The 27722-nt window shown below is 36.0% G+C and overlaps 1 protein-coding gene across 2 annotated transcripts in view; it reads left to right on the top strand.

The window, feature by feature from the left end:
• LOC114473038 (leucine-rich repeat transmembrane neuronal protein 4-like) overlaps positions 1-21230 on the top strand; it is a 61214-nt gene extending 39984 nt beyond the window's left edge. For both annotated transcript variants that reach the window (XR_003675213.1, XM_028462423.1), the window contains exon 3: positions 20219-21230. Coding sequence is in view for 1 of the 2 variants with exons in the window: in XM_028462423.1 (XP_028318224.1) it covers positions 20219-20284 (66 nt within the window). In the remaining variant the exon portion in view is untranslated. The remainder of the gene's footprint in view (positions 1-20218) is intronic.
• Positions 21231-27722: the final 6492 nt, after the last annotated feature.

Below are 27722 nucleotides of genomic sequence, written 5' to 3'. Positions count from 1 at the left end.
ACCAGAGATTGTTGTAAACTAACGACGATTCTGTTCTGACCTGTCACCAGATAAACTGATCACCAGTTCAGCTAATACACCATCAGATAAACCTTTTTTACATTTTAATGCACTCGTAATATTATCAACACTGCTCCATTCATTCTCAGTCACATGATAACACGATCGCGACTTGAACCGTAACACATAGCGAGAGTTTTGGAACGAGAATTGGACACATTTTTGTCCATTTTTCAATCGTTGTAGATATTCAGTCACATGTTTTCTAATTTTTAAAAAATATTGTGTATTGTGTGATATTGTACCTAAATTAGATATTGTCACATTGTGAGATTACGTTCAGAAAGTGAATGTTTTGTCTATTTTCTGCGATCACAGACAATCTGAGACCCTACGTGAGCCGTTTGAAACATGAGTTGATATAACGTAGGGATGTCACGATTATACATTTTCATGATTAATTGCAGTATTAAATGTTATGATTAATTAATGGAAGTGACGTTCATGGCTGAGAGCTAACATCTAAACTGGTGTTTCTCAAATGGGGGTATGTGTACCCCTAGGGGTACGCAATGGCACTACAGGAGGTACCTGAGAGAGAGAGAGAGAGGGAGGTAAAAAAAAAAACGAAAGCATTAAAAATAAGCTTTAACTCTGTTTTTGTTGTCCCAGGACTTCCTGAAACGGGGGCGTGTCTCTACCACGACATGTTCAGAATGCTTTTCATGCTGCTGTCTGTCATTTTTCATCCTTTAACGGACAAGTTTAACACATTCATGTAACGTTACGTGAAGCTGAACATGTCTGTAGGGCAGCAGCAGTTTAACATGATAACGCAGCGTGAGCTCAATTCATTCACGGGAAAAGAAAAGGCACAACAGGAAAATGAGTTCACTGTAAACAACAAAATCACATCACGGAAACAAACACAAGCCATGGAGATCAGGGGGTGGAGATTCACTGGAACCATGTGACTCCCACACCTGGGACTTTACAAACCCAAAGTATAGACATGATCATATACAGTATTTACAGGCAGGCTCCATACTGCAGCTTACCTTTGCATGGGTAATCACAAGCATAAGATATTCATATATGGGACCATTAAAAATTAAAAACCTGCTCACTCAAATGCAGAGGAGGTTATTATGACTCTCACTGGCAATGATCAACTAATTACAATATTAGGTTTGTTTGTTTTCACAGCCTTTACCGACACAACTTTCACTTTTCTCCTTTATTTAAAGCAAGCAAAAGCAGCACAAGTTGTCATTGTGACAGAAAAAGCTACTAAATAATCTAAAAATCTGTTAAAATCATCTAAAATTCCACTAAATGATCTTGAAAAAAAAACTGTTAAAAAGCTGCTAAATGATCTAAGAAGCTGCTAAATTATGTAAAAAGCTACAAAATGATTAAAAATCTGTTAAAAATCATCTAAAAAGCTGTTAAAAATCATCTAAAAATCTGTTAAAATGATTTAAAAGCTACAAAATGATTTAAAAATCTGTTAAAAATCGTCTAAAAATCTGTTAAAAATCATCTAAAAAGCTGTTAAAATATCGTAAAAACCTGCTGTCAGGATACTTTTTTTTTTTGGAAAACATCCTAATATCATGTTTACATGTGCGGTATTCAGGCTACTTTACACAGCTGCCTCTCTGTTGGACTCCGGTACTGCACATTAATTTAAGAGTATTTTTTACTCCTCAAAAGTAAAATTATATTTTGGAGCTCTTCAGAAAATATCCCTTAACCCCGCCTCTTTCGTTCTTAAATCTGTCGACTCTAAAGGAAAGAGTGACAGCATTGTTTATTTTTATTAAAAGTTTTTCTGCATCTTTATCATGAATTAGTTTTGCTTTATGGATGCATCATTTTAAAGTACAGGTGTGATTAGATTTACATCCTACCAACATCCAACATTGTCCAACAATGAATTGCTGATATTGATCATTACTAATAAATACTTACAGTATACCCCTCCCTCCAACCTAGAGTAATATTACATACTGTTTATAATATTTTCCATAAAAAAAACCTCTGTTAAAAATAAGAAAAGTCATTAAATTCCAATGATGACAAATTGCCATATTTATTTTTAACATCTGAAACACTTTTTTTATGTCGGGGACTTAAGGAAAACTTAAATTTCACACTAAAATCACTTTTATTTTGGCTTGTCAGTTGGTTTTTAAACCTTTAAAAGACAGAAACAAAGTCAACAACTTTAACATTGTAAATATTTTACCAGCCAAAGAAAATTCTTATTACAAACATTTTCCACCTTTTTACCATTTAACAGAATTGTAACATTTTTTTTCATTTGACTTATCTTCTCATATTTCATACTTTGAATTTTCCAAACTCAAAATGAAATATTTTTATTCTACTTTATTCAACAAAAATCAATCACATTACACAAATCTGACATTTAGTTAAAACACAATTTAAACTAAACTTCCATATTAAACAAAGAATATGACAATAAATTTTTACCGACCATTGATGAACTTGGAGTTTCTGTTTGTTTGAATGACTGTCCCTCTCAGGTGCTTTAACTCAATGATAATGACTGAACAGGTGCACTCTGGGAAGTGTAGTTCAAGATTTAGATCATTCATGTGTTTTCAATAAATGATTATTAGACACAGAGCCAAGCTGCACAGGTTACAACCTCATGTAAAGGGTTTTTAATTTTTACGAGTAGTGAAATAACCCAAAAGCTTTGGTTTAAATTAAAAATAAATAAGTAGCATAAAGAGAAATGTTTCTATCAAGAAAGAGTAACATTTATACCATTAATGATGCAGTTATGGCCCAATAAAAATAGTAAAAAATATAAATATATATATACATGTGAGTCTAGAACCAATGCATATCTGTGACTAATAAATAGTGATGTGAACAGTCTATGTTCATAGCTCTATGCTGATCACATTACAGGGAGCTGAGACATATGCTAAGTAGTTTACTGAACATGTTCCAGACCCAAACACACACTGACTTTGTGACTATTTAGAGGAGCTGACATGTCCACCAGATATATAGGATGTATAGCAGATCTATTTCTATATTCTGAGAGAGTGGGTGGAGCTTATTACTATATCATATTTACCTTAATATGTGATGGAGTTACTGATATATTGGAAGATGAACATGGAAGAAAAGTAAGGACGACACCCCCCCTCTGATTCTTTTCTTTGTCCTTATTAGTCGGGATGTTCCGATACAACTTTTTCACTTCCGATACGATATTAATATTGATATGATACGATATGATCACAAATCATCCATAGTTTTATTACCTATTTTGTTGTGTGGAATGTTAGAAAAGGATTGATCATGTGATGTTACTCAAACAGAAAACAATAGTCCACAATTCAAGTTCACTTCATTTATTTTTTACTGTAAGTATACGTTGGGAACAACTGAGGGCGGGGCCAAAAACAACAAAAACTTATCAGAGCGCTTATATCGGAGATTTAGGATGCAGTCCGATAAAATCCGATATTCATTTTCTGGCTGATATCGAACCAAAATCCAATATCGGATCGGGACACCCCAACTTAATAGTAGATCTATGTCTAACAAAACACATTATTATGCACCATATATTCATTTAATCACCTTTTAAAAACAGGACTACTTTACAGTTATAGAGCCTGTGTTCTTCCATCTTGAAATCACGTGATTGATGATGTCACACGGCCCCACTGCCTGTAAACATCCCATTGTTTTCTATTAGAGAGAAACATTCAGCCTGATTTTTACATCATTTAACAGTTATATATATATATTAAATTATCTAAAAAGTTGCAAAATGATCTAAAGAGCTACTAATTTATATATTATTATTATATATTATATATATTTTTTTAGATCGTTTAGTTGCTTTCTCATTCAAAATGACAACTTGTGCTGATGTTGGTTGTGTTAAAAAACCAGGAAAAGTTCAAGATGCCAATGTAAACCTCTCAAACAGTGCGCTGACACGCTCTGGTGGCTGAAGATAGCGAGTAAATCATAGACAGTTGAAGACGCACAAACGCTGAAGATAGAAGTCCCTTTAGGTGGGATTCCTTCAACAGTCTGTGATTTAACTTCTAACTTCAGCCACCAGAGCATGTCAGCACACTGTTTAAGGGAGAGTTAAGGAGAGCTCTTCTTCTCTGCTTCATTGTCTACTACAAAACTGCTGTTTTTATCCTCTTTTGAATAATCACGTGATTTCTAGATGGTCTGTGATTGATGATGTCACACAGCCCCACTGCCTGTAAACATCCCATTGTGTGAAACATTCAGCCTGATTTAATAGCTTTTTAGATTATTTAGTAGCTTTTTCAGTCAAAATAACAACTTGTGTTGCTTTTTGTTGTTCTAAAAATAACAGGAAAAGTTAAAGATGTCGATCTAAACCTCTTTGGTTTACAGAAAGAGGATAAAAACAGTTGTGACCCAAAAATAATCTTTGACAGAAGAGGCGACAGTTCCAACTCTGTGGTTTGGTAGAAAACAATGAAGCAGAGAAGAAGAGCTCTCCTTTACTCTTCCTTAAACAGTGCGCTGACACGCTCTGGTGGCTGAAGTTAGCGAGAAATAATGAACTGTTGAAGGACTTCCACCCAAAGGGACTTCTATCCTCAGGATTTGTGCATCCGTGATTTATTTGTGCATATTACACATTAAATGAATATTTTATCATTTTAAAGAATGAACTAAATGTGACCCTAAAGTGACCCACATGTGTAAATATGGTCCTTAGGTCATATGTGCACACGCAGGCACGCATCATGTTTACAGAAGTTAAAATGGAGGTATCTCGTCTACTTTTCACAACTGGAATCACCTCGAGCTGCGTTTCTGTTCAACAAACTCTAATCTATTGTCATATTATTCTATGAATGTGATTTTGTATTCATGTTTCTGGTAAATGTCACCATAAAAGTGTTTGGCACCACTTCTACATCTCATATAATCACATCAACGCCTCCACATCCCATATAGATTTATAGACAGATTAAACTAGAACACCAGTTATACACATAATGTATACCACTTGTTTTATATGACACTTTAAATGTGTGCTAATGTGTTAATCATTGACCTTTTAGCAGAAAGCCCTTCAGCTCCAACTGTCAGACTTCTCTTATCGGTTAGAAAAACGAGGAGCGAGCGAGCCTCCTATATGGAAATATGCAAATGTCCACAGCAGGCCTCCATCAACTGAGACAATTCAGCTTTTATTATGCTAATTTAAATATGACGTGCTTTATCTTTTCCCATTCGAGCCAAGAAACTAATTGGGAATGGTGTTGTTTGAGCTTCATACGTAACACATTTATTACTGACACAATGATTTAAAATCATAAAAAGTACATTTTATTCAATGTGAAACTGTAGAATAACTGTACATGATGAGAACAATTAAAGTGTAGATTTAACTAGTCTACAGAAGTCAGTTAGAACAATCATTTATAATTAAAATAACTTTGAGAAAGTATCACTTAAAGTGTACCTGTAGTGGAAATGTAAATAACAAAAAAAATGTCTTTAACATAATACCAATAAACTAAATATGTGCATCATTTTATAAAAAAAAAACACATTAAAAGGACTATTCATAATGATTTTATACCTTGGGACATAAACTATAGAGCCACCATTTTGTACAGGATGTGATGCAGGTTTGTTTATTCCTGTTAGCTGTTGCTAACAGTGTTCCATTGGTCTACAGTTTCTGAATAATTGGTTAAAAGTGGCAAATTAGTGGCCAAAAATGGACATAAAAAGTGGTAAAAAGGGTTAAAAGTGTCAATATTGGTTTAAAAGTAGCAGGAAAAAAGTAGGAACAATATATAATAGTTCCTATATCGTGAAAAGAGTTGAAGTATGGTTAAAAGAGGTTAAATGAGACAATAATGGGTTAACATATGTGACATTAGGTGTAAAAGTGGTGGAAAGGGTTTATAAGTGCTGAACGAGCAACCGTGGCTCAGGTGGTAGAGGGTCGTCTTCTGATCGAGAGGTTGGGGGTTCGATCCCAGTACCTGACTATGTGTCGAAGTGTCCTTGGGCAAGACACTGAACCCTAAGTTGCTCCCAGTGGTCGACTAGCGCCTTGCATGTCAGTCCTGTCCCACTGGTGTGTGAATGTGAGAGTGATTGGGTGAATGAGCTGATATGTAAAGAGCTTTGAGACTGTTTCAGTGGTGATAAAGCTCTATATAAATCATGTCCATTTAACATTTACCATTTAAAGTGGAAAAAAATGTGCAGAAAAGTCATTGAAATGTGATGTAGAAGTGTCAGAAATGGGAGTAATTTAGCAAAAATACATTAAATGAAGCAAAAATATGGCAAGAAAAATTGATAAAAATAGGTTAAATATGGAAAGTTACGTGTAGTTGCAGAAAAAAGGTAAAAATAAGCAAAAATGAGCTGAAATTGTTAAAAGATTATTCTTAGTTTCTTGAAGGCATCTGGCGACCCCCTCCCAGTGTCTCGTGACCCCACCTGGGTTGAGAACCCCTGCTTTAAACAACTCCAGGACGTCAAGGACTGGATGTCTTTACGTTTTCTACATTTGAACTCAAATAAAACAGAAGTCTTTGCTCCTGACCTGAGTTCTTGTGAAAACAAATGACAACAGTTATTGTTTTAAATTGGATAACAAGCCTGTTTTTTTACAGTGTTGTTAAATCCAAAGTAAAAGCTGTGCTCACGCAGCAACACTTTTAAAGAGTGATTCTTATATCATGACACGGCTGGATCACCCTAATGTTCTGTATGTGGGGGTGAGTGAGTGTTTTAACTGCCACTAGTCCTGAGGCAAAATCCAGGGATGGAAAGTAATATAACATGAATGTACTCATGTCTCACACACTCACATTTACAATGAGCTAATGTGCATTTAGAGCACATTACTAAATACAAGCTAAAGTACAGAGAGGCATTAGTTAGAGACGGTAACGAGGCATAGACATTAAGAAACAATGAAGAAAGTGAGTGAATGAAACGACCTTTGAATGAACTCCTTCCACTAAGGAAAGTAGCTGTTGGCTATGCTAAAAGTAGCTGTTGGCTATGCTAAAAGTAGCTGTTGGCTATGCTAATAGTAGCTGTTGGCTATGCTAAAAGTAGCTTCAGTGTTTGAGTAATGGTTAATTGACATGTAAGTGTAAGTGAGGCAGTAGGAAGGATTGTTACCATTGTTTAAGCCACAGAAACAGTTTTAAAAGTCGTGGTCACTTCACAGAAATCATATAACTACTAGGGATGTAACGATTAATCGTAAGGCAGTTAAAAATCGATTCATAGGTATCACAATTGACATCGATACTTTGAAAATTGAATCGCAGTACTTTTTTAAAACAGCAGAGGGCGCTATATATTTATCCCTTCTCTTGTCCAGCAGTGTAGGCTGTGGACGGAATCTGCAATTACTTTCTTTCTGGCCGCCTTCTACTCTTAAACATGTTCATAAATGATTCCTTACCCCTTTAGCACCAAAAAGAATATCTGTAGTATTACATGAATATTTGCAAAAGTCACGTTTTTCTATTAGCTCTGTCTGCTAGCATAGCATCTATTCTTCACTGCAAGAATTTCTGCATGCCAACCGACCACTGGGTTACAGCGCCCTCTGCTGGTCCAAACAAATATCTGACGTAAATCAGTGAAATGACTTTTTTTTTAAGTCCAATTGTTAAGGCACAAAATACATTTTCAGTTGCACTTTCAAAAAGAAAAAAACTATTATGCAGTTTTGCATTGTTTACTATAGAACCATAATTTAAATTAATAGGCTGCTTCTTTATTTGTATTATTCCTTTATTTATTTCATTCAAGATTTATTTTTAGTTAAATTGAATTGTTTTGAATAGTGATTCTTTTGACAATGAAAAATAAAAGGAAAATAATACAGTATTTTCTGGTTTTTTCCCCAAAAAAATAAAGGAATATTTTTCCATCATCATTTGTCTACAGTTCCATTTTGTAAAATAAATTGTGAGAGAATCGTATCGAAAAAAACCAGTATCGTGAATCGAATCGTATCGGGAGTTGAGTGAATCGTTACATCCCTAATAAATACCATCAGATCGTTTATGTTTACCTGGAACAAGAGACGTGATTGGTCAGCTAGAATAAAGGTTCTAATCATGACAAGCTTTGGAACACAAAAGGTTCTTTTGTGTTTATCCAGGCTGCATTTCTATAACTTTGACTGTATGTGTGTGTGTGTGTGTGCGTGCGTGCGTGCGTGCGTGCGTGAGTGTGTGTAGGTGTGTGTGCTGAAAGATTTATTCACGTGATGAATCAGTGACCGAGGGCGGGGCATCTACATATTTATATCTACGTCGTAAACAACAGCACTGCTGCAAAAATTACCCACAATTTGCCACTTTTAACCAATTTCTGTGATTTTTAAAATCTAGTTTCACCACCTTTTTTTACCATTTTTGTTCACTTTTAACCCATATTAATACATTTTTGCTACATTACTTCCATTTCTGACACTTCTCCATCACATTTTAATGCCTTTTCTTCACATTTCTTTCCACTTTCCAGCACTTATAAACATTTCCACCACTTTTACACCTAATGTAACATTTGTTGACCCATTATTGTTACTTTATCCCTCTTTTCACCATATTTCATGATTATTTTTGCCAATTTCACCACATTCACACAAGTTTTAACCAATTTCTGTGATTTTTTTTCAATTCCATTTCACTACCTTTTCCACCATATATTGGTCACTTTTAACCCATTCATGATTTGTCATGCGTATTATTTGCCAGTTTAAAGTAAAAGTTCCTACTTTTTAAATAACATTACCCTCAACCCCCCAATTTCTGCCACTTTTAAGCCAATATTGACACTTTCAACCCTTTTTACCCCATTTTCTGTCCATTTCTGGGCAATTCGCACCTTCGGTCACTCTAATCCATTTTATTTTTGATTAAAATAGAGATTTCCGTCTTTAAGATGACTATACACTATGGCCCAAATAATAGTACACTTACGGGATAATGGTGGTCTTTGGCACCTTTATTTTGGGGCTGAAAAGGTTGAGAACCACCGATTTAAAGGGATTTTTATTTTTGCAGTGGAGTTCTCTGAACAAAGTGAAAAAACATCAGTATGTGGTTAATTGAAGCGGCGGCCCACTGACAGACATCCAATCAGGGATCAGCGTCCTCCACGCTGTGTTACTCAGAGGTGACTTCACAAGCTTTCACTGCCAACTCTAAACTTCTTTGCCTTAAACTCACAGGACATATGTGAGTTTCCAAAGAACATTTCACTCCTCGACCAAAGGAGGATTTTGTCATTTCACAGTAAACAGTTGTATCGTGAATGACGGCGACTCAACTCAGAGCATTTCTGACGCCTTTGAAAACAAACAGCCTTCACACGCCAACGTAAATCCCACAGATTCTCAGTGAAAGTATTCAATGAAAGGTTGGATTCAGCTGCTCAGTGGCTGGAAATCAGAGAAGCTAACAGGCTAAGTTGGTTCCCACCAGGGTTGGAGTTGACATGCTATGATGACATACTTCTCCACTGCATTTAGAAAGACATTTAGATGTGATCTATTATGTAAAACCTTTTGGGATTTTTGACATTATGGCTAAGTTTGGAGTTGTGTAGCATGAAATCCCTTCAGCAGAGAGAAGTGGATGTAGTTTTTCAGCAGATGGTGGAGCCCCAAGAGCGACATTATCACTGCATTATGGAGTCTGACATGACATAGAGAAGACAGGATGCAAACTGAAACTGAGATACTGACTGTAGATTATCAAATGTCTGGTTCAACTGTTTAATGACAGAAAACCTGAGTTTAACGCGGATATGACTTTGGGGCGCTGATTGTAAAGTGGTGCATGCTAAAATAAACAGCAACTTTTTGCAACATTTAGCAACAAACCACATTTTTAAAAATATTAGTATTTAGATTTAGATTTCATATTTAACATTTAGATTTATATTTTACATTTAGATTTAGATGTAGTTTTAGATTCAACATTAAGATTTAACATTTAGATTTAGATTTGATATTTAACATTTTGATTTAACATTTACATTTAGATTTAATGTTTAACATTTAGATATAGATTTAATATTTATTTATTTGTTGTTCGTTTGTGTATTTTTGTTGTCGTTTTGTGTGGGTTCTGAGTCATATGTATTTTTACTGTTGATTTGTATATTTTGTGTATATTTGTAGTTGCCTTGTGTGATTCTGTCTGTTTGTGTGTTTTTAGGTCATTTTGTGCATTTTTGAAGAAAAAAAAAAAAGTTTAAGTTAATTTTTTATGTGCATTATTTTTCTGTAATTAATTATTCGCAATTAAAGTGATAAAGTCCCAGCACATGTTTGAAGATGATAGCTGTGGATTGAAGTACAGTACAAGGAAAGTTTCTTTTTATCCATTTGTGGCCTAGTAATCGTTAAAAAGACAATATTTCAAAGAAACTTTCAGAATGTTCCTGACCTCTCTTTAACTGAGTGAGGAGAGATGAATGTTCCAGATGAGTTAAGTTCATTTATGAGGTCAGTTTAATGGGTGAAGAGTTAGAATAATGAATAATGCTGGTGCTTTTGAAGCTCCTTGATTCTGTTTGAAGTCGAGACCATTTCTCCATTGTGAAGCAAATTTCCTCCAAGGTTCAAGTATGTTGAAGAACTTTAGCTGATGCCTGTGTTGAAAGGTTCGCTCTGACTCATTCAGCCTCTCCAGGACACTTTAACAGAACCAGTATGTTTCCAAAGGCATGTCCACTTAGTTTGTCCAGGGATCATCTAGAGTTCACTCTAAGAGGGAGATGAAGGTGTAGTAGCAGTCAAACTTCAGCTAGAAACTAGAAACAAGGTTTTTAAAAGGTTTTTTGTGGTTGGAAGGCGATCTTATGTAAATGTATTTAGTGCTAAGCATGTTTTTGGCTAAAATCTTGTAAATTTGAATTATATTGCATTGAAAATGAGCAGCTCTTGTAACTGACAGTGTTAGGCTTCATCTAATGCAAACCAATGAACAACCATTTCAGCCTGAAAGTAACGTCAGAACCATCTCAGATCTGAAGCTTCCACAACAGAAACATGTTTAGATGTTTAAAGTAGAAACTGAACTATTTAACACACAACAAACCATTCAAGGCAGCAGAAAAAAAACTTTGAACAGTAACTGGTATAAACTTCCTCTATGGCTCCAACGTTCCCAACACCAGCATCTGCTTATGGTTGCGTTCATTGACATTTTTCCTTTCCAAATAGTAGTTAATTAAAGAAATTAAATGGATCCAGGCTTTGTAAAGGCGGATTTTGTTACTCTGTCTCATAAATGAACCACCAACCCCCACCCAGAAGGCCACCCTTCACTACTAAGGAGTGACGATCGATAGAATTCACAATACCATACGACATATGATACGGTAGACGATAATGGGCTTTCCATAATGATGCCATGCAATATTTGGGAAAGAGAAACTTTCATAGTGCGTCAACAATAGATCTTATGACCTTTTATTATTAGAATATATATTGTTGCAGGGGATGTTGTCCGACCTTTATGCAATACCACTATGGCCCACCTGGTCACCCCTGGAAAAAGTCCCAATCACTGATGCAGGAGAGACACCGGTCGTCCCAGCAGAGGATCTAGATCTGGAGCGCCACAGTGGATAGAGCAAGGGTGTCCAAACCATAGACTGTAAAATGGACAGGACAAGCTCCCCGGTAGAGTGAAGCTTTTATTTTTAGAGCTCCCCCTGTTGACTGGCTGCAGTATAGGTCATAAACCCCGCCTCCTCAATGATAACAGATGGGAAGTGGGTCAAACTGTAAAGTTAAAATACTCACATCATTTTTTTCCAAACCTAAACTCTGCTGTGATCAATAGTTATTATCACCCTATATTGTGTTCTAGTGATCATTTTTCCATGAAGTTTGGTTTAAATAAGTTATTTGAGGTTGAAAAATGAAGTCATATATGACGATGATTGACAGCCGCAGATCTTGCGTAGCTCTCTTTGTGAATAGCAGTTGCGTCGTGAAGGAAAGCTGATATGCCATTTAACTAGATCTTAGAGTGTAGATATATGGTGGTTTTGTACTAACCTCTATGATATGAACAAGACGTTGTAGAGTTTCCAGACGGGAAAGATACTTATGTTCTTGGCTTAGCTGGGCTGCGTAAGTCATCAGGGCAGTACACAAAAATGGGTGGGGCATGTTACCAGGGCTCCTCCCACCGCACCCTACTGCACAGACTCTGGTTCCAAATTACGTCAAATTTGCAAGATAGAAGCGCCCCTAAGTACCGTAGTTTGGCTTCAAGAACGTTGAGTGGGAACAGCTACAGTGCGCACACCCCTGGTCCAAACGTGGTTCTGTAGGGCCGATAGTCCACCAGATGTTTAATGTGTCCCAGCAGCTCAAACACAGCTGAGATGCTTGCTCGTACACTCTTCAAAGCTGCTTCCGGAGTTCAGGTTTGTTAGAGCAGGGACACATTGAAAATGTGGTGGACTTCCGGCCCACCAGGACTGTGTTTGGACAGCCCTGGTTTAGAGTCTGTAATCAGCCCAAAAAATTAAAGCCAACCTGGCCCAAACCCATCTGAACCCAAAATCTTTTTAAGCCCGAACCCGTTGCATCTCGACACTATTCTACAGTAATCCACATGCACACATTTAGAAGAATCTGAGGCGAGTTTACCTCTGCTGTAAAACATGTGGTAACACTGCTGTAACACACACAACTCACTTTTCTCTACTTTTATACATTTTAACATGATTGATTCATGTGCCAAAGGACAGCATTCATTCACCTCCTCACTATCCATTGGTGCCTATTACTTGCACTAATCCAAACACATCACCTGACCATTCATTTACCGTGCAGCGCCCCATCCTGTGTTAAGATATAAGGGGTTACTCTCTAACTTCTTCCAGTTTCCTTTAATTGAACAGCTCCAAGGACATATGACAAGAATAGTTCTATAAGTTTGTTTTCCTGTGGTCGCAGGAGGAATTCCCTCTACAATCTGAAAATAAAGTACATATAGGCTGGGATAACCCCCCGTACACAGACTGACTGCAATAAAATCTAACGATGGCAATAAAGCCAGAGCAGAAAAATCTCTCTATTCTCATGTTATACTCGTGGCTTTTAAACATCTAAACATCCCAGTTCACAAACAATTTATTATAAGAAATCAAGAAATACATTCAATAGAAATCAGGCTATTAGGCAAAAATGTAGAGCTCTAGAACAGACAATACAGACCGACTTGTGTCTGTTACTATGGAGAAGAAAACGGATGTGGTAATGCTACTGATCGCCTCTTGTTAGGAGAACCATCACATCTCCATGGCTTCACCAAGGCGCGGCTGAGCCATTGTTTCCACCTGGTGACAGCAAACCAATCAGCACAGGAGTTGAGCTGCATTTGTAAACATGAATAAAAGATGGTGTAACCCTGGACACAGATGCTCATTATCAGCAGGAAACGTGAGAGAGTCAGCTCACCTCCACAGCCTCCCACTCATGTCTGAGGATTTTAATCATGCCTCACTTCTATTCCACCCTGGGAATTACCACAAGAAACTGGACCATCTGTGTGCAAACATCAACCCCCCCTACGACCTGACACTTCTCCACCCAGACCACACACCATTACCCCCACAGATAAATGTTTTTCACCAACACTGACTGGTTTCATTTGGGGAGGACATGGACAAAATATCCCAGAGTGCATCAACACCTAAAGTTCTAGGTGGAAAACATCTGGCAGAGACGTTTTCCCACCACGAATGATCTCAGAACGAAAGCAGAAGAAAAGAGCTTTAAGTTCTAGGGAAAGAAGAATGAATGAAGGAACAGAAAGAAGAAAGTATGAGGGCAGAGGAAGATGGATCATCATCATCATCATCATCATCATCTGAAAAGATAAAAACCATCAGAGCACCTCAGACACCCCACAGCTGAGAACTGTACCCCAAATCCTACAAAGGTTGAAATTGCCACTCGCAAGATCATTATTGACACCATCACACACTGATTGGCCGATCTCTTAGATCTCTGAAGCTAAGCAGGTCTGGTCCTGGTTAGTAGATGATGGAGACCACTGAGAATTCCAGGGGCCACAGTGGGGGACAGTCACTACAGTGGTATCTGTCATTGTGTCCTTGGGCAAGGCACTTCACCCACATTGCCTTGTATGATTGTAGTGTGTGAGTGAGTGGTGGTGGTGGAAGGGGCCGATGGCGCACTATGGTAGCCTCACTTCCGTTAGTCTGCCCCAGGGCAGCTGTGGCTACAATAGTAGCTTACCACCACTAAGTGTAAAGTGAAAGAAAAATGCCTTCATTCTGTAAAGCGCTTTGAGTGGCGGATTCATTAAGATCTTAAATAAAAGGTGGTAAACCAGTTGCCTCACCTGCTGCGAGGAATTCACTAAGATTGCAGCAATGATTAGTGCACGTGCAGAAATGGTGTAGACCGCCCCTATTTAAATTAGTGTTTTGCTCGTTCAATGTGGAGACGTGAGTGAGCAGAAGCACACAATGACCTTTGAGGAAGTTAAATTGGAGACAGATGAACTTCTCTGTATGCTGCACAAACATTTAATATTATAGAAAACTAAATAAACAAATAAAAATGTCTTAAAAAAAAAACAACAACAACAACAACAATTTATTGTGGCTGCTCTGTCAGGTCCTGTAACTTTGCTCTGATCAATCCATGAAAAACAGGCAGATTTGGACAGAAACCGTCCTATTGATCTGTTGATGCCATTGATCTGAGTTAATGCAGCAACAGAGTCTGTCAATCAGTCAAGCAGCACTATTTGAAGATGATCTACTGACCATCATCCAGCAGGTCTGAGCTCCTGAGTAGCGCTGTGTCACCACATTCTCATATATGAACGCTGTGCCATCACTGCATAAATTACACATCTGATCAGCTGATTCTGGCCTGATGCTCTTTCCATCAACGCGACACCAGAGTTTGACGGTCAAAACATCACTGAAGTGGTGCATCCATAGCGCACACAGGATCCTCTCTCCAGCGCAGCGTCACCAGACTCCGCACGCACCGCTGCGGGTGTGAAGCTTTTTTCTCTTCCTCACACACACTTTATTTTTTTTATTCAGTGGCTGTTAACATTGACTATTGTTATATTTGAATTATTTTCTTATACTAGAAAGGATAACTGGACTATTTTTATTGCATCTGCGCTGGGTTTTGTATCTACATTTACTGTATTTGCACCTGCTTGTCAGTCGTACTATTTTCTGGTACTAAAACCGCAAACAGTTCCCGATTTGATTAAATGCATTGCGCCCACTGCATTAATTTATTTGCATGTCCTCCTCCCATTTTTTTGCTCCCCTTGTGAGCTCGAATAGCGAAACGTGCTAAATGTATTGAGGGCATATTGCGAAGCACAGCAGCCATGCACTCACGATTCCCTGGGGTTTGTACGACTTATTAGCGCGTAGAGTGACATTTGCACATGTTTTAATTCTCCTAAACCTTTAGTGAATCCACCCCTAAATGTCTATGATAAAGCCCTACATAAAATCCAATGCATTATTATTATTATTATTATTATTATTATTATTATTATTATTATTATTATTATTATTATTATTATTATTATATAATAATAATAATTATTATTATTATTATTATTATATTATTATTATTATTATTAGATTTGTTGACTAATGGTCATGTGACTTGAACTTTGGAAAAGTGTCTTGCATTCCATTGTCAGATTGAGAATCCCATAGAACAGTGTTTCTCAAATGGGGGTACATTGGCAGAGAGAGAAAGTAGAAAATAAGTTATTAAAGTGTCAGTGGGTCCCTCCACAGGCGAGATATGACCGAAGATGATAAAAAACTATTGTCGTGATTCCCCCAAGTGATGAAGTAGATGGTAAAAAAGGTGTAGAGATTGAAAAAAAGTCTTTGTTGAAACTGACTTGCAAAATAATACAAAGTTTATTAAAACAAGCAGAATCAAAAAACAGGACAAACAGAGACAGAGGCCCTGTGAGAGCATCGGGGGTTAAATCATACTCTGAGGAAAAACAGGCGAGAAGTGCATATATTGTATCTTTCACAGGGTTTTCAGAGACCATATGTTAACTAACTTCGCCTTAGTTTGGGCACAAAGAGAGAGAGCAACTCATGTTTATTGTGGTGTAAAGGTGGTAAAACTCCTATATGTCAAAGAACTGGAGCCGGAGTCCGACACTTTTATGACATTCAGCTGCAGTTGGAGGAAAGACTAGTCTGAGAACAAGGAACATTCAAGGCTCACGTGTCAATATAACAATCCAACAGCTGTGCTTCTGTGGTGGCTCGGTTTAATAATGGTGAAAACATGTTCATTTAGGTGAAAAAGTATATTTCATAAAATGAATCTCATATGAAGCAAACAATACACCTCACTATAGAAATAAATCTATTCAGGAGTCACTACATCAGTGTTTTCCAACCTTGGGGTTGGAATCCCATGTGGGGTCGCCTGAAGTTTAAATGGGGTCGTCTGCAATTTCTGAAAAATAAAAATAGATATTTGAAATGTTTTGATTACTCTTTAAAAAAGAATTATATATAAAACAATACATAAAACAATCTTAAACTACTGTCTTTCTATACTTTTACTTTGTGAGTCTAGTTCAACTAAAATACAGTAAACCGCTGCACTAAATACTGTTTATTTCCACTTATTAACAAAATAAAACTATATAACATTAAAGTTCGTCTGTATTTTCTGTGGAATCCACAATATCGTGTAGCTTTAACGTCGGTCCGTGACCCTAGATTTTTTAGCATCATTTAGTGTTTTTAGCCAGTTTAGCTAAAGTTTTACTAAAAGAATTGTAATCTCAGACATGAAAAATGGTCCACGGTGTTTTGACAAAATAACAGTTTATTAAAATGTGAAGCAGCTTTAGTAGAAGTATAACTGTACCTCTGTGGGAATTAAAACAGTATATTAATCATTGATGATTATCACATTTAAAATTAATTAAGTCCTTTTAATAATTACCATAAAGACACATAGATGTTATCAATAATTCCTCCACACTGGCCTTGGTGAAAAAAAGACTTCCTGGATCACTGACAACAGTGACGCTTCCATGAGTATGTTTGCTCTCATTTAGAATGTAAATCTGACTTTATAGCAAACAAAGCTTTCACTGGCCGACGCAGAGTTACAGTTTAACGGATCTAACGTAACGGTAAAAAGACGAGAAATCTTCCCTGTGACGGATTTACAGCACGAAAAAACTCCTGCATAAAACATCTGGGCCACATCCATATGGATATCAGCTCATGTGTCCAACCGTGTGTGTGTGTGTGTGTGTGTGTGTGTGTGTGTGTGTGTGTGTGTGTGTGTGTGTGTGTGTGTGTGTGTGTGTGTGTGTGTGTGTGTGTGTGTGTGTGTGTGTGTGTGTGTGTGTTCTAAACCTCCAGTATTTCTGTGTTTCTTTGTGTGTGTAACGTCAGTAATTAATGCTTCCGTGGTTATTTGCTTCATTACTATTGCACAAGCTCACATCACAGTTATTACTGGTTGTTACTCCATTTATGGTTAATACTCCATCTACAGTTAGTACTCTATCGATGGTTAATATTATGGTGAATATTGCATCTATGTTAAATAGTCCTAAAAAGGCAGAGAAATGATCGCCTGCTTTTTTTATTTATGCTTTTTTTACCTTTTGTGAAACAGGATTTAAAGCGAGTGATGGATTCCGGGGGAGACGCTGCACCCTAATGTGGTCATCCATCAGCTCCATACATTTATGCATCATAAATCAAATAAAGCTCAGGTGCACTACAGGCCACCGTGGACGTGCACGGCTCTTCCTCTTTGTAGATGAGGGAGACGTTTGAATGTTTCCTGCACAGTGCAGTCACGCGTTGGACTGGGAAAGGCAGTGGGAACGCCTCAGATGTGGGTCATTGTTTCCTGGCTTTTAATGAGACACTTGGAGCTCAAAGGGTTAACCTATTTAAGCACACACAGATCCTAAAGCGGCTTTTTTACCACGGCGGTAGAGATCTCACTGTATATTTAATACATTTTAGGTTTTTTTGCTGAGAATTTGTTGACAATGTGAGTGGAAATGTGGTTTTTTAGATGCAGGTATTAAAGGAGGCTGTTCTATGATTTATGATTAACATTAACCTGAGTGAGCGATGCATGTATAGATCAAAGCAAACCCACTGGGTGATGTGTGACTGCTGCACAACAAGCTCTCGTCCTCTTTTATTTATTCACCAGCGTTTTTAACAGCGTACATAACTTAGATTTAACTTTGTATGAATGCTAACGTTAACGTTGCTCCACTGCTGAAACTTCACACTTTCAATAAACTGGATCATTTGCTGAGGAAAAGGAAAATAGGACTCGTGTGTGTGTGTGTGTGTGTGTGTGTGTGTGTGTGTGTGTGTGTGTGTGTGTGTGTGTGTGTGTGTGTGTGTGTGTGTGTGCGTGTGCGTGTGCGTGTGCGTGTGCGTGTGCGTGTGTGTGTGTGTGTGTGTGTGTGTGTGTGTGTGCGTGTGTGTGTGCGTGTGTGTGTGCGTGTGTGTGTGTGTGCAGGTTGTTTGTGTGTGTTGTGAAGTGTTTAGAACAGTTGTTCCCTTTTCCCCCGGGGGTTACATTATGTCAATTGTTGCCAAGTCAAGTGCTATGTTAAAAGCCACAAAAATTGGTTAAAAGTTGCAAATTTATGTGGACAAAAATGGATTAAAAAAGTGGTAAAACGAGTTCAAAGTGTCAATATTGGTTTTGAAGTGCCAGAAATGGGGGGTAATCTAGTGGAAATTAGTTTAAACTGGCAAATAATGGCCATGACAAATTGTGAGTGTGGTTAAATGGGCAAAAACAATTATGAAATATGGTGAAAAGAGGTTAAAAGTGACAATAAGTGGTCAACGTATGTGACATTAGCTGGAAAAGTGGTCTTGAAAGTGGAAAAAATGTGCAGAAAAAGCATTGAAATTTGATAGAGAAGTGGCAGAAATTAGAGAAATGCAGCAAAAATGCATTAAAATGGGTCAAAGTGACCAAAAATGGTAGAAAAAGTGGTGAAATGGGACTTTAAAAACCACAGAATTTGGTTAAAAGTTGTAATTGTGAGTATTGTAATTTTAAAAGTAGGAACAATTATCTTAAACTGGCAAATAATAGGCATGACAAATTGTGAATGTAGTTGAATTGGCAAAAAAAGTATGAAATATGGTGAAAAGAGTTTAAAAGTGACAATAAAGGGTCAACATATGTGACATTAGGTGGAAAAGTGATGGAAAGGGTTTATAAGTGCTAAACATGTCTTAAAGGGGACATATCATGCTAAATCCACTTTTTTAGCCCTTAAATGCATTTTGTAAAATATGGCAAGAAAAAGTGACGAAAATAGGTTAAAATATAACAAAGTTTGGTGTAGTTGCAGAAAAAGGAAATGGGATTTTAAAAACCACAGAAATTGGTTAAAGTTGCAAAAAAAAAAAATAAATGTAGGGAAAAGTAGTTTAAACTGGCAAACAATGGGTATTACAAATCATAAAAGTAGTTAAAATGGCAAAAATTAACATGGAATGTTAATTTTTAAAAGGCATCTGGCGACCTCCTCTCAGTGTCCTGACCCCAAGGTTGAGAACCCCTAACATATAGTACATACAACGCCAATGACACGTGTGCAAACACAAGTGAAAATGTACAACAAATTATGTTTTTCATGCACATATTAAAACATGTGGGGCTTGTATTGTTGCCTTTCTATTAAACACAAGGACAAACGTAGCTATAGCTGTAGCGTAGCGTAGCGTAGCATGCTACTAATGAGTAATTAGTGCTGGACAGGTGGAAGCCAACATCATTATTGAACAGTTTCATCTTTAATTAACATTTTCCAAGTGAATCCTCGTAATGTTTCTTTTTCATCTCCATTAACAAAGTCTTTCTAAGCTTTTCTAACCACTGATGATTTTTATCACCTGCTTACGGTAATTACTCAGGCTAAAACGCTTTGGCCGACACGTCACCGCAACTTTGTTCACTCATCAAATCACAACACGCTGTAATTAACTTTACATTGTCTTCAGAAGCTGAAGAAGAAGCAGCTGTGGATTCAAAACTGACTTTTCTCTGTGTTTTTTTTTTTTTTGTTTTTTTTCGCAGAGCGACTACACGTGTTCGCGCCCGCTGCCGTCCGCCTGGCTGGGAGACGTACCGGGCATCCGCTAGCCCTCAACCAGGAAGTGACAGAAATAGGATCATATGCAGAGACGCCACTTCTATACCCTTAAAACAACACTCAAAGCTTCAAGAGGCAATCATGGACCAAGAGGAGGAGGAGGAATTCATCTGGAAAAAGACTTTTTCCTCCAGATTTTTCTATTGTCTTTTTTCTATTCTTGTGCTCTTTGATCGTCAGATTTTTGCTGCAAAGCAGGTTTCATTGATTTCACACCCTGGTTCCTCTGTTTGAGGGTAAACGACAGATTTCAGAGGACGTTGGCTTTTGAACTACTGGATCGTGGGATATGGCAGGGCATGGAATTTTCTAAATTAAAAATATACGACGATCCCGGGGATGCGGTGAACGCATCGACGAGGCTGTAACGCAGCAGTGGATTTGGATTATTTTTGATGAAATATTACTAAACAATGATTCATTTCGTGGGGAAAATGTGCCTCAGTGAAGCAGAACGACTCGTCTCATCGTTGGTTCATTCGTGTCGTCGGAAATCAAGGATCAAGTCGAGAAGCTGGAATTAACTTTTTTTTTTTTTAAACAAACTTTTTCAACAGAGCATTGACTTGATTGAGTCATCACTTTTATGTTGTTTCTAACTGAGATCAAACACGAGGACATCTTCCAGTGCTGTTATGTAACGTTGTATTTTATAAATAAATGTTTTTTGTCATTTTTTTAGCACCAAATACCAAAAGCCAAAACTGGACCTTCCCCTTTTCTTAGAATCATTCATCTTAAAAGATCTACAAATAGGGCTGGGCAATATGGACCAAAACTCAATACATACAATGTAAATCGCAATATTTTCAACGCAATAAAGTCTGACCAGAGAGACAATTCTGGGTTAAATTTGGTGATTCAAAATGCCACATAGGCTCATTTATTAACAAACAGCTGCACAATATGTGTGCACAATATATGTACTCACTCACACATGCTGTCCCTTAGAGGGACAGCACGTGTGAGTGAGTACTGTAGTGTAGCTTGTTTAGTAATAGGTCTGGGTTAAAACAAACACAGAAATCCATCAAACTGTGCTTTTCATTCTGTAGTAGAGGAAGCAGCGACTCCTAACACAAGTATTTTAAAACAAAATAAACTATAAAATATAAATATCAATAGGCAATATTGTAATTTTTTTATTTTGTCAAAATAAAAAACTCAATATATTGCCCAGCCCTATCTTTGAAGCCTTTTTAAGTTTGTTCCTGTTTTGGGTTTTTTTGTACATCTCTGACACTTCTGTGTGACGTTGATGCTGTTGCTTCACTCCCTAGGCTCCGCCCCCTCACCGTGCGTGCTCCTGTGTCTGCTGTGCGTCACTTCCTGATTATTTCAAACTGTTCTTCTTTGTTCTGAACTTCCCTTGAAAAATCTCTCTCTGCACTGGAAGCTGATGATTATCATTTTCTACTTCCTCAGCACCTCCTGGACTTTGATGCTATGGAGTAAAACAAACGGCTGTGTTTTCTGTTCACGTTCAGCAGTTATGTTTTATATTGAAAATACTGACTATTGGTGAGCAATATGAATTGGTCAAAATAAAACATTCTCAATCCCTCCTTCTGTGTTTGCCAATGGTTTTTTGTCTATATGGTGAATTTTTTCAATGTGTTTTTTTTTTAAATTAGTTTCATATGTTGTTTTTTGCCTTTAAAGTCATTTTGTACATGTTATTGTTTTGTAGTCATTATGTGTGTTTTATTAATCTTTTTTTGTATTGATTTTTTTTTTGTCTTTATTTTTGTGTATTTCTTGGTACTTTTTGTACTTTTCTTTATGGGGCCAATTGTACAGTTACACATGATAAAATAAACAGCAACTTTTTACAACATTTAGCAACAAACCGCGTTTAAAAAACCTATGTGAATTTTTTTTACATTACTTTTGACCAGATTTACAGCAATATTTGTGAAATTTGTCAATGTTAAATTTAAATGTCCAACATTTAAGATTTAGATTTAGATTCAACATTGATATTTACATGTAACATTTAGATTTAACATTGACATTATATTTCTAAGAGAAAAAATATCACACATTTCAATTTCATAATACTTGTGACCTTTTACTTTTGACCAGATTTACAGCAATATTTGTGAAATTTGTCAGTGTTAAATTTAAATGACTAACGTTTAGATTTAAATGTAACATTTAGATTTAGAGTTCTCATGTAGATTTCTCATTTATATTTAGATTTCTTATTTAGATTTAACATTGACATTATATTTCGTGGAGAAAAAATATAACAAATAATCCTGTAAATCCGATCAAAATTGAAAAAATAAAAATGATACACATTTTGAACGTGGTTTGTTGGAAAAAGTTACTTTTTACTTTAGCATGTACAACTTTACAATCAGCGCCCCATATTTGTTAACATTCTGTGCATTCTGTAATTTTGTTTTGGGGGCTGCACAAAATTAGACCGAGGGCCTTATGTGGCCCCCGGGCTGCCAGTTGCCTATGTCTGACCTAAAACCTTTGACATGATAAACCCTGTGTGCGCATCTGACCAGCAACCCTAAAGCTGGACTCTGTCTCATTCATCAAAACAACCACAACAATTGGGGGCTTGTCCGGGATCCAAATACATCAGATAATGAGGTGAGTGCATTCTTAACAAATTTAATGAAAATCAGTGTCAGTTAAATGATTGACGAGATAAAGAACTCTTAAAAATCTTATTTGGTGGTGGTTGAATTGTAGGAAAATGTTGGGGGGGTAAAACAACAGACACAAAGCAGTTTGTTTAGTTGCTGTAACACAGTCTGTATATTTTTTACTGTAAATCTAAATATAATTCAGGGTTTTGTATTAAAATCCACACAAAATGAGTGATTCCGACTATGGGCAGTGATTACGGCATATGGGGAGGAGCCTGTGTGGTACAGGGTTAAAGACGGAACAGGAAACTGTAACAGTAGAGCCAATGTGGTATTGGATCAAAGCCATTTGGACTGAGTTGTGGAATGTGTTGAATCTGAAGAGGAGGATTTTCAACGTGTTTCCAACACTGGGAACGTTTGAAGCTGTGGAATCAGAGCAGAGCTCCAGATGGATTTAATCACACGCTTTCACCCAAATATAGCACATCTCAATCATCTTCAGTTTCTATCAATAATTAGAACCGTTTTAGTGTGGCTACACTTGAATATAAATGTTAAATCCAAATGTAAATGCTAAATGTAAATATTAAATATTTAATCTAAATGTTAAATGTAAAACTTAAATGTTTAATCTAAATCTAAATGTTAAATTTAAAAATTAAATGTTTACTCTAAATTAAATGTTAAATCTAAATATTAAATGTTTAATCTAAATCTAAATGTTACATTTAGTTATGAATGTTAAATCTAAATGTTCAATGTAAATCTTAAATGTATAATCTAAATCTAAATGTTAAATCTAAATGTTAAATGTAAATCTTAAATGTTTAATCTAAATCTAAATGTTAAATTTAAATGTTAAATTTAAAAAAATAAATGTTTACTCTAAATTAAATGTTAAATCTAAATATTAAATGTTTAATCTAAATCTACATGTTACATTTAGATATGACTGTTAAATCTAAATGTTCAATGTAAATCTTAAATGTATAATCTAAATCTAAATGTTAAATCTAAACGTTAAATCTAAATGTTAAATTCAAATGTAAATGTTAAATTCAAATGTAAATGTTAAATGTTTAATCTAAATGTTACATTTAGATATGAGTGTTAAATCTAAATGTTCAATGCAAATCTTAAATGTTTAATTTAAATCTAAATGTTAAATCTAAATGTTATATGTAAATATTAAATGTTTAATCTAAATCAAAATGTTACATTTAGAAATGAATGTTAAATCTAAATGTTCAATGTAAATTTTAAATGTTTAATCTAAATTGAAATGTTAAATGTAAATCTAAAATGTTTAATATAAATCTAAATGTTAAAAATGAAATGTTAAATCTCAATGTTGAAAACAAAATGATAAATGTAAAGCTAAATGTTAAATGTAAATCTTAATCTAAATCTAAATCTAAATGTCACGGGTGAAACAAAATATTTTGCTAATATGCAAATTCAAAAGAAGTACCAAAATAAAAGCCAAAAGCTGCAATCTTTGTAAACTCCCCCACAGCAGGTAAGGAAACACAACCACCAGAATATTTAGGTGTGATTAAATGGATTAACTCTAGATATAGTTATCACTCTAACTGGTTGAAATAGGTTAAGTCTTGAATAGTAACACCTTATTTTATAGCGTGTATGAATGTGACGGTAAAAAACTTAAAACTGATAAATACTGCACTGACCGTATGATGACTGTGCAGATGTAGCAGCTTCTCACTTATTATTGATGTCCCAGTAATCTGTAAAACATGTATTTTTTTAAATCATTTGTTTATAATCTGCTATGAGGTATTTTTTAAAAAAAACCTTTATATAATTTGCTCAGGAATCTCTGTAGGTAAATAAAGTTTTATTGTATATATTCTCCTCTTGCTGTTTGTTAGACGTGTTATATCATTATCATGAATCACAAACCCATTTTAAATGGAACCAGCCTGACAGCGTTCCAGATGTTTCAGCATTCACAGTGAGATCATCTACAGCATTACATCATAAATAATCATCTAAACATGTGATTCAGGGAGTGTTGGTTAATTATAAATCCACAACATGGTCAGTGTTTTCACTAGTGCTGCTCCTTCAGTTCTAATCTGCACTGTTGTGCACGTTTTCCATGCATGAGCTTCAGTTTTCCTTCTTTACACGTGTGCTGAATCTGTGTCAAGGTCAACACATGCCCTTGAGCATCCATTTGCTTTATAAGCGTGTGTAGGTGTGAGCTGATATGTTTTATGTTACAATGAGCTTTCCTGCTGTCTCTAATGAATTGGATTTCACCTCCATAACTTTTGCTCTCATTTGTTCAGCTTCTTCTGTCCCTGACAAGGCATTAGAAATGGATTCAAGAGGTTTTATCTTAGAAAAAAACACCTTTCCAGGTTTATTTCTTGACTGGATTAGATTATTAATCCTCTGCAGGCTTTGGGTCTGTTATTAGAGACCAGTTAGCATTAGCATGAACTCTTTAGAATGGTTACATCGTCCACATATACATGAGGGGAAGGTACATGATCTCAACCTTTTCAACCCACGACCCCCAAAATAAAGGTCCCAGAGAGCGGGGACCCTCCAAAATAAAGGTCCAAGAGAGTGGGGACCCTCCAAAATAAAGGTCCCACAGAGCGGGGACCCCCACTGTAGCTGAAGGTGGTTGAACACAGACATGAACATTGAAGAACAGTCATGTGGAGACAGGACCATCTATAAGGGGGAATAAAGGGGAGATTTTTGTTGTCCATCCATAAAGTCAGTAAAATGATGGTCCATTGTTCTATGAATCTGTGATAACCACATTTATTTATTCATCTGAATAATATCCACTGTTATCCAGGAACGTTTATTATTATTATTATAGTCATCTTAAAGATGGAAATCATGGTTTTAATCACTAATAAAATGGTTCAAAGTGACCAAGAATGGTGAAAAAGGTGGTGAACCACAAATTGGTTAAAAGTTGCAAATTGTGTGAAAAACAAATTTAAACTGGCAAATAATGGGCATGACAAATCGCGAATGTGGTTAAATTGTCAAAAAATAATCATGAAATATGGTGAAAAGAGATTAAAAGTGACAATAATGGGTCAACATATCATTAGGTGTAAAAGTGGTAGAAAGGGTTTATAAGTGCTGAGAATGTCTGGAAAGTGGAAAAAAATGTGTAGAAAAGGCATTAAAATGTGTCAGAAATGGGAGAAATGTAGCAAAAATGTATTAAAAGGAGCAAAAATATGGAAAGTTTGATGTAGAAGGGGAAAAAAGGGGGAAAAAAAAGCAAAAATGGGCTCCCCATGTTCCAAACATGTTCTAGACCCAAACACACACTGACTTTGTGACTATTTAGAGGAGCTGACATGTCCACCAGATATGATGTATAGCAGATCTATTTCTATATTCTGAGAGAGTGGGTGGAGCTTATTACTATACCATATTTTCCTTAATATGTGATATATTGGAAGATGTGGAAGAAAAATAAGGACACACCCCCTCACTAAATTGTCCATATCTCAAAAAGTATTGATCAGATCAAACTAAACATTTACAGTGTGAATATTGAATAATTACGGAACAATTGGTAAAAAATTCAGAATTTTTTTAGACCGAAGTGTGAAGGATGTCCTAAAAATTGCCCATCGTGACCTCCATTACCGTCTAACATGTAACATGTTTATTTTTGTGTTTTCTATCCATCCACCCGTTTAAAGAGGCTGTTTCAGGTGAACAAACGTTCCCCCAGCAGCAGATTCCCAGCCTGGAGCTCCCGACTGTGGGATGCCCACAGAGGAATAAACGTCTGCCTCAGGGGGAAAAGATCATTTCAATTATTTATCCAAGAAAAGGAAAAAACCCTGGAATCACAACCAACACGACGGAGCGTTTGTTCAGTGAAAGTGAATCATCGAGGTTTTCTGTGCACGCTTATCCTGCAGGAATATTTAACCACAAGTAGAAAAAGTTTGTTTTCTGGAAAAATAACCACAAATAACATGAATCTAACGATACAATACAATTCACAATTTGCATCCTGATACTAAACAATACGATATACATCGCAATATATCACGATATCATTTACAAATTTCAACTTTGCAAGTACAAAATGGTGTGAAATGTAATTTATTTTGTTGTTTTTAAACTTATGAAGACAAGTAAATAGTAACTAACTGTAATTCAAGCACAAATATCAAAAACAAGTGGAATGTTTCTCAAAGTGTCAAATTACATTTTTAAAAAATGTTTTAACTTTTAAACAAGATAATATAGAAGTTGGATAATTCAAATTCCAGCAGCAGTAAAAGAAGAAAAGAAAAGCAGCAAACAGGGTTGAAATAATATATAAATACAGAATATAAAGAATATACCCAAAAAATTGCTTCTACAACAGATTCTGTTAGAAGTAACCACATATCTATAAAAGTATCCAATAGTATTTTTCATTTTTTTTCATTGAAAAAAACATGATTAAAAAAATCGATTTGGACATTTTTTGGATCGATAGGATAATCATGTGGTAAAATATCGCAATATAGCCCCGGACCTGGGGAAGACTGGGCGTGTCTTAACAAAATTTTAGAAATATATGATACTGAGTAACAATAAATCATGTTTTAAATACATACATTTGTATTCCGTCCAAAAAAAAAAAAAAAAAAAAAAAACAAGAAATTTACATTAAGTATAAAGCCAATTCTCAATAGGGAAGGCTACAAAGGCAGACGTCATTGAACTAATTTATGGACATCAACTACAGCAAGTTTGGTAATAATAATAAACATTTGGCCAAAGATACACGTGATTTTATAAAAAATAA

The sequence above is a fragment of the Gouania willdenowi genome, chromosome 12, assembly GCF_900634775.1.
Source record: "Gouania willdenowi chromosome 12, fGouWil2.1, whole genome shotgun sequence".
In the NCBI taxonomy this organism is placed as follows: domain Eukaryota; kingdom Metazoa; phylum Chordata; class Actinopteri; order Blenniiformes; family Gobiesocidae; genus Gouania; species Gouania willdenowi.
This window is presented reverse-complemented; position numbering and strand designations above follow the sequence as displayed.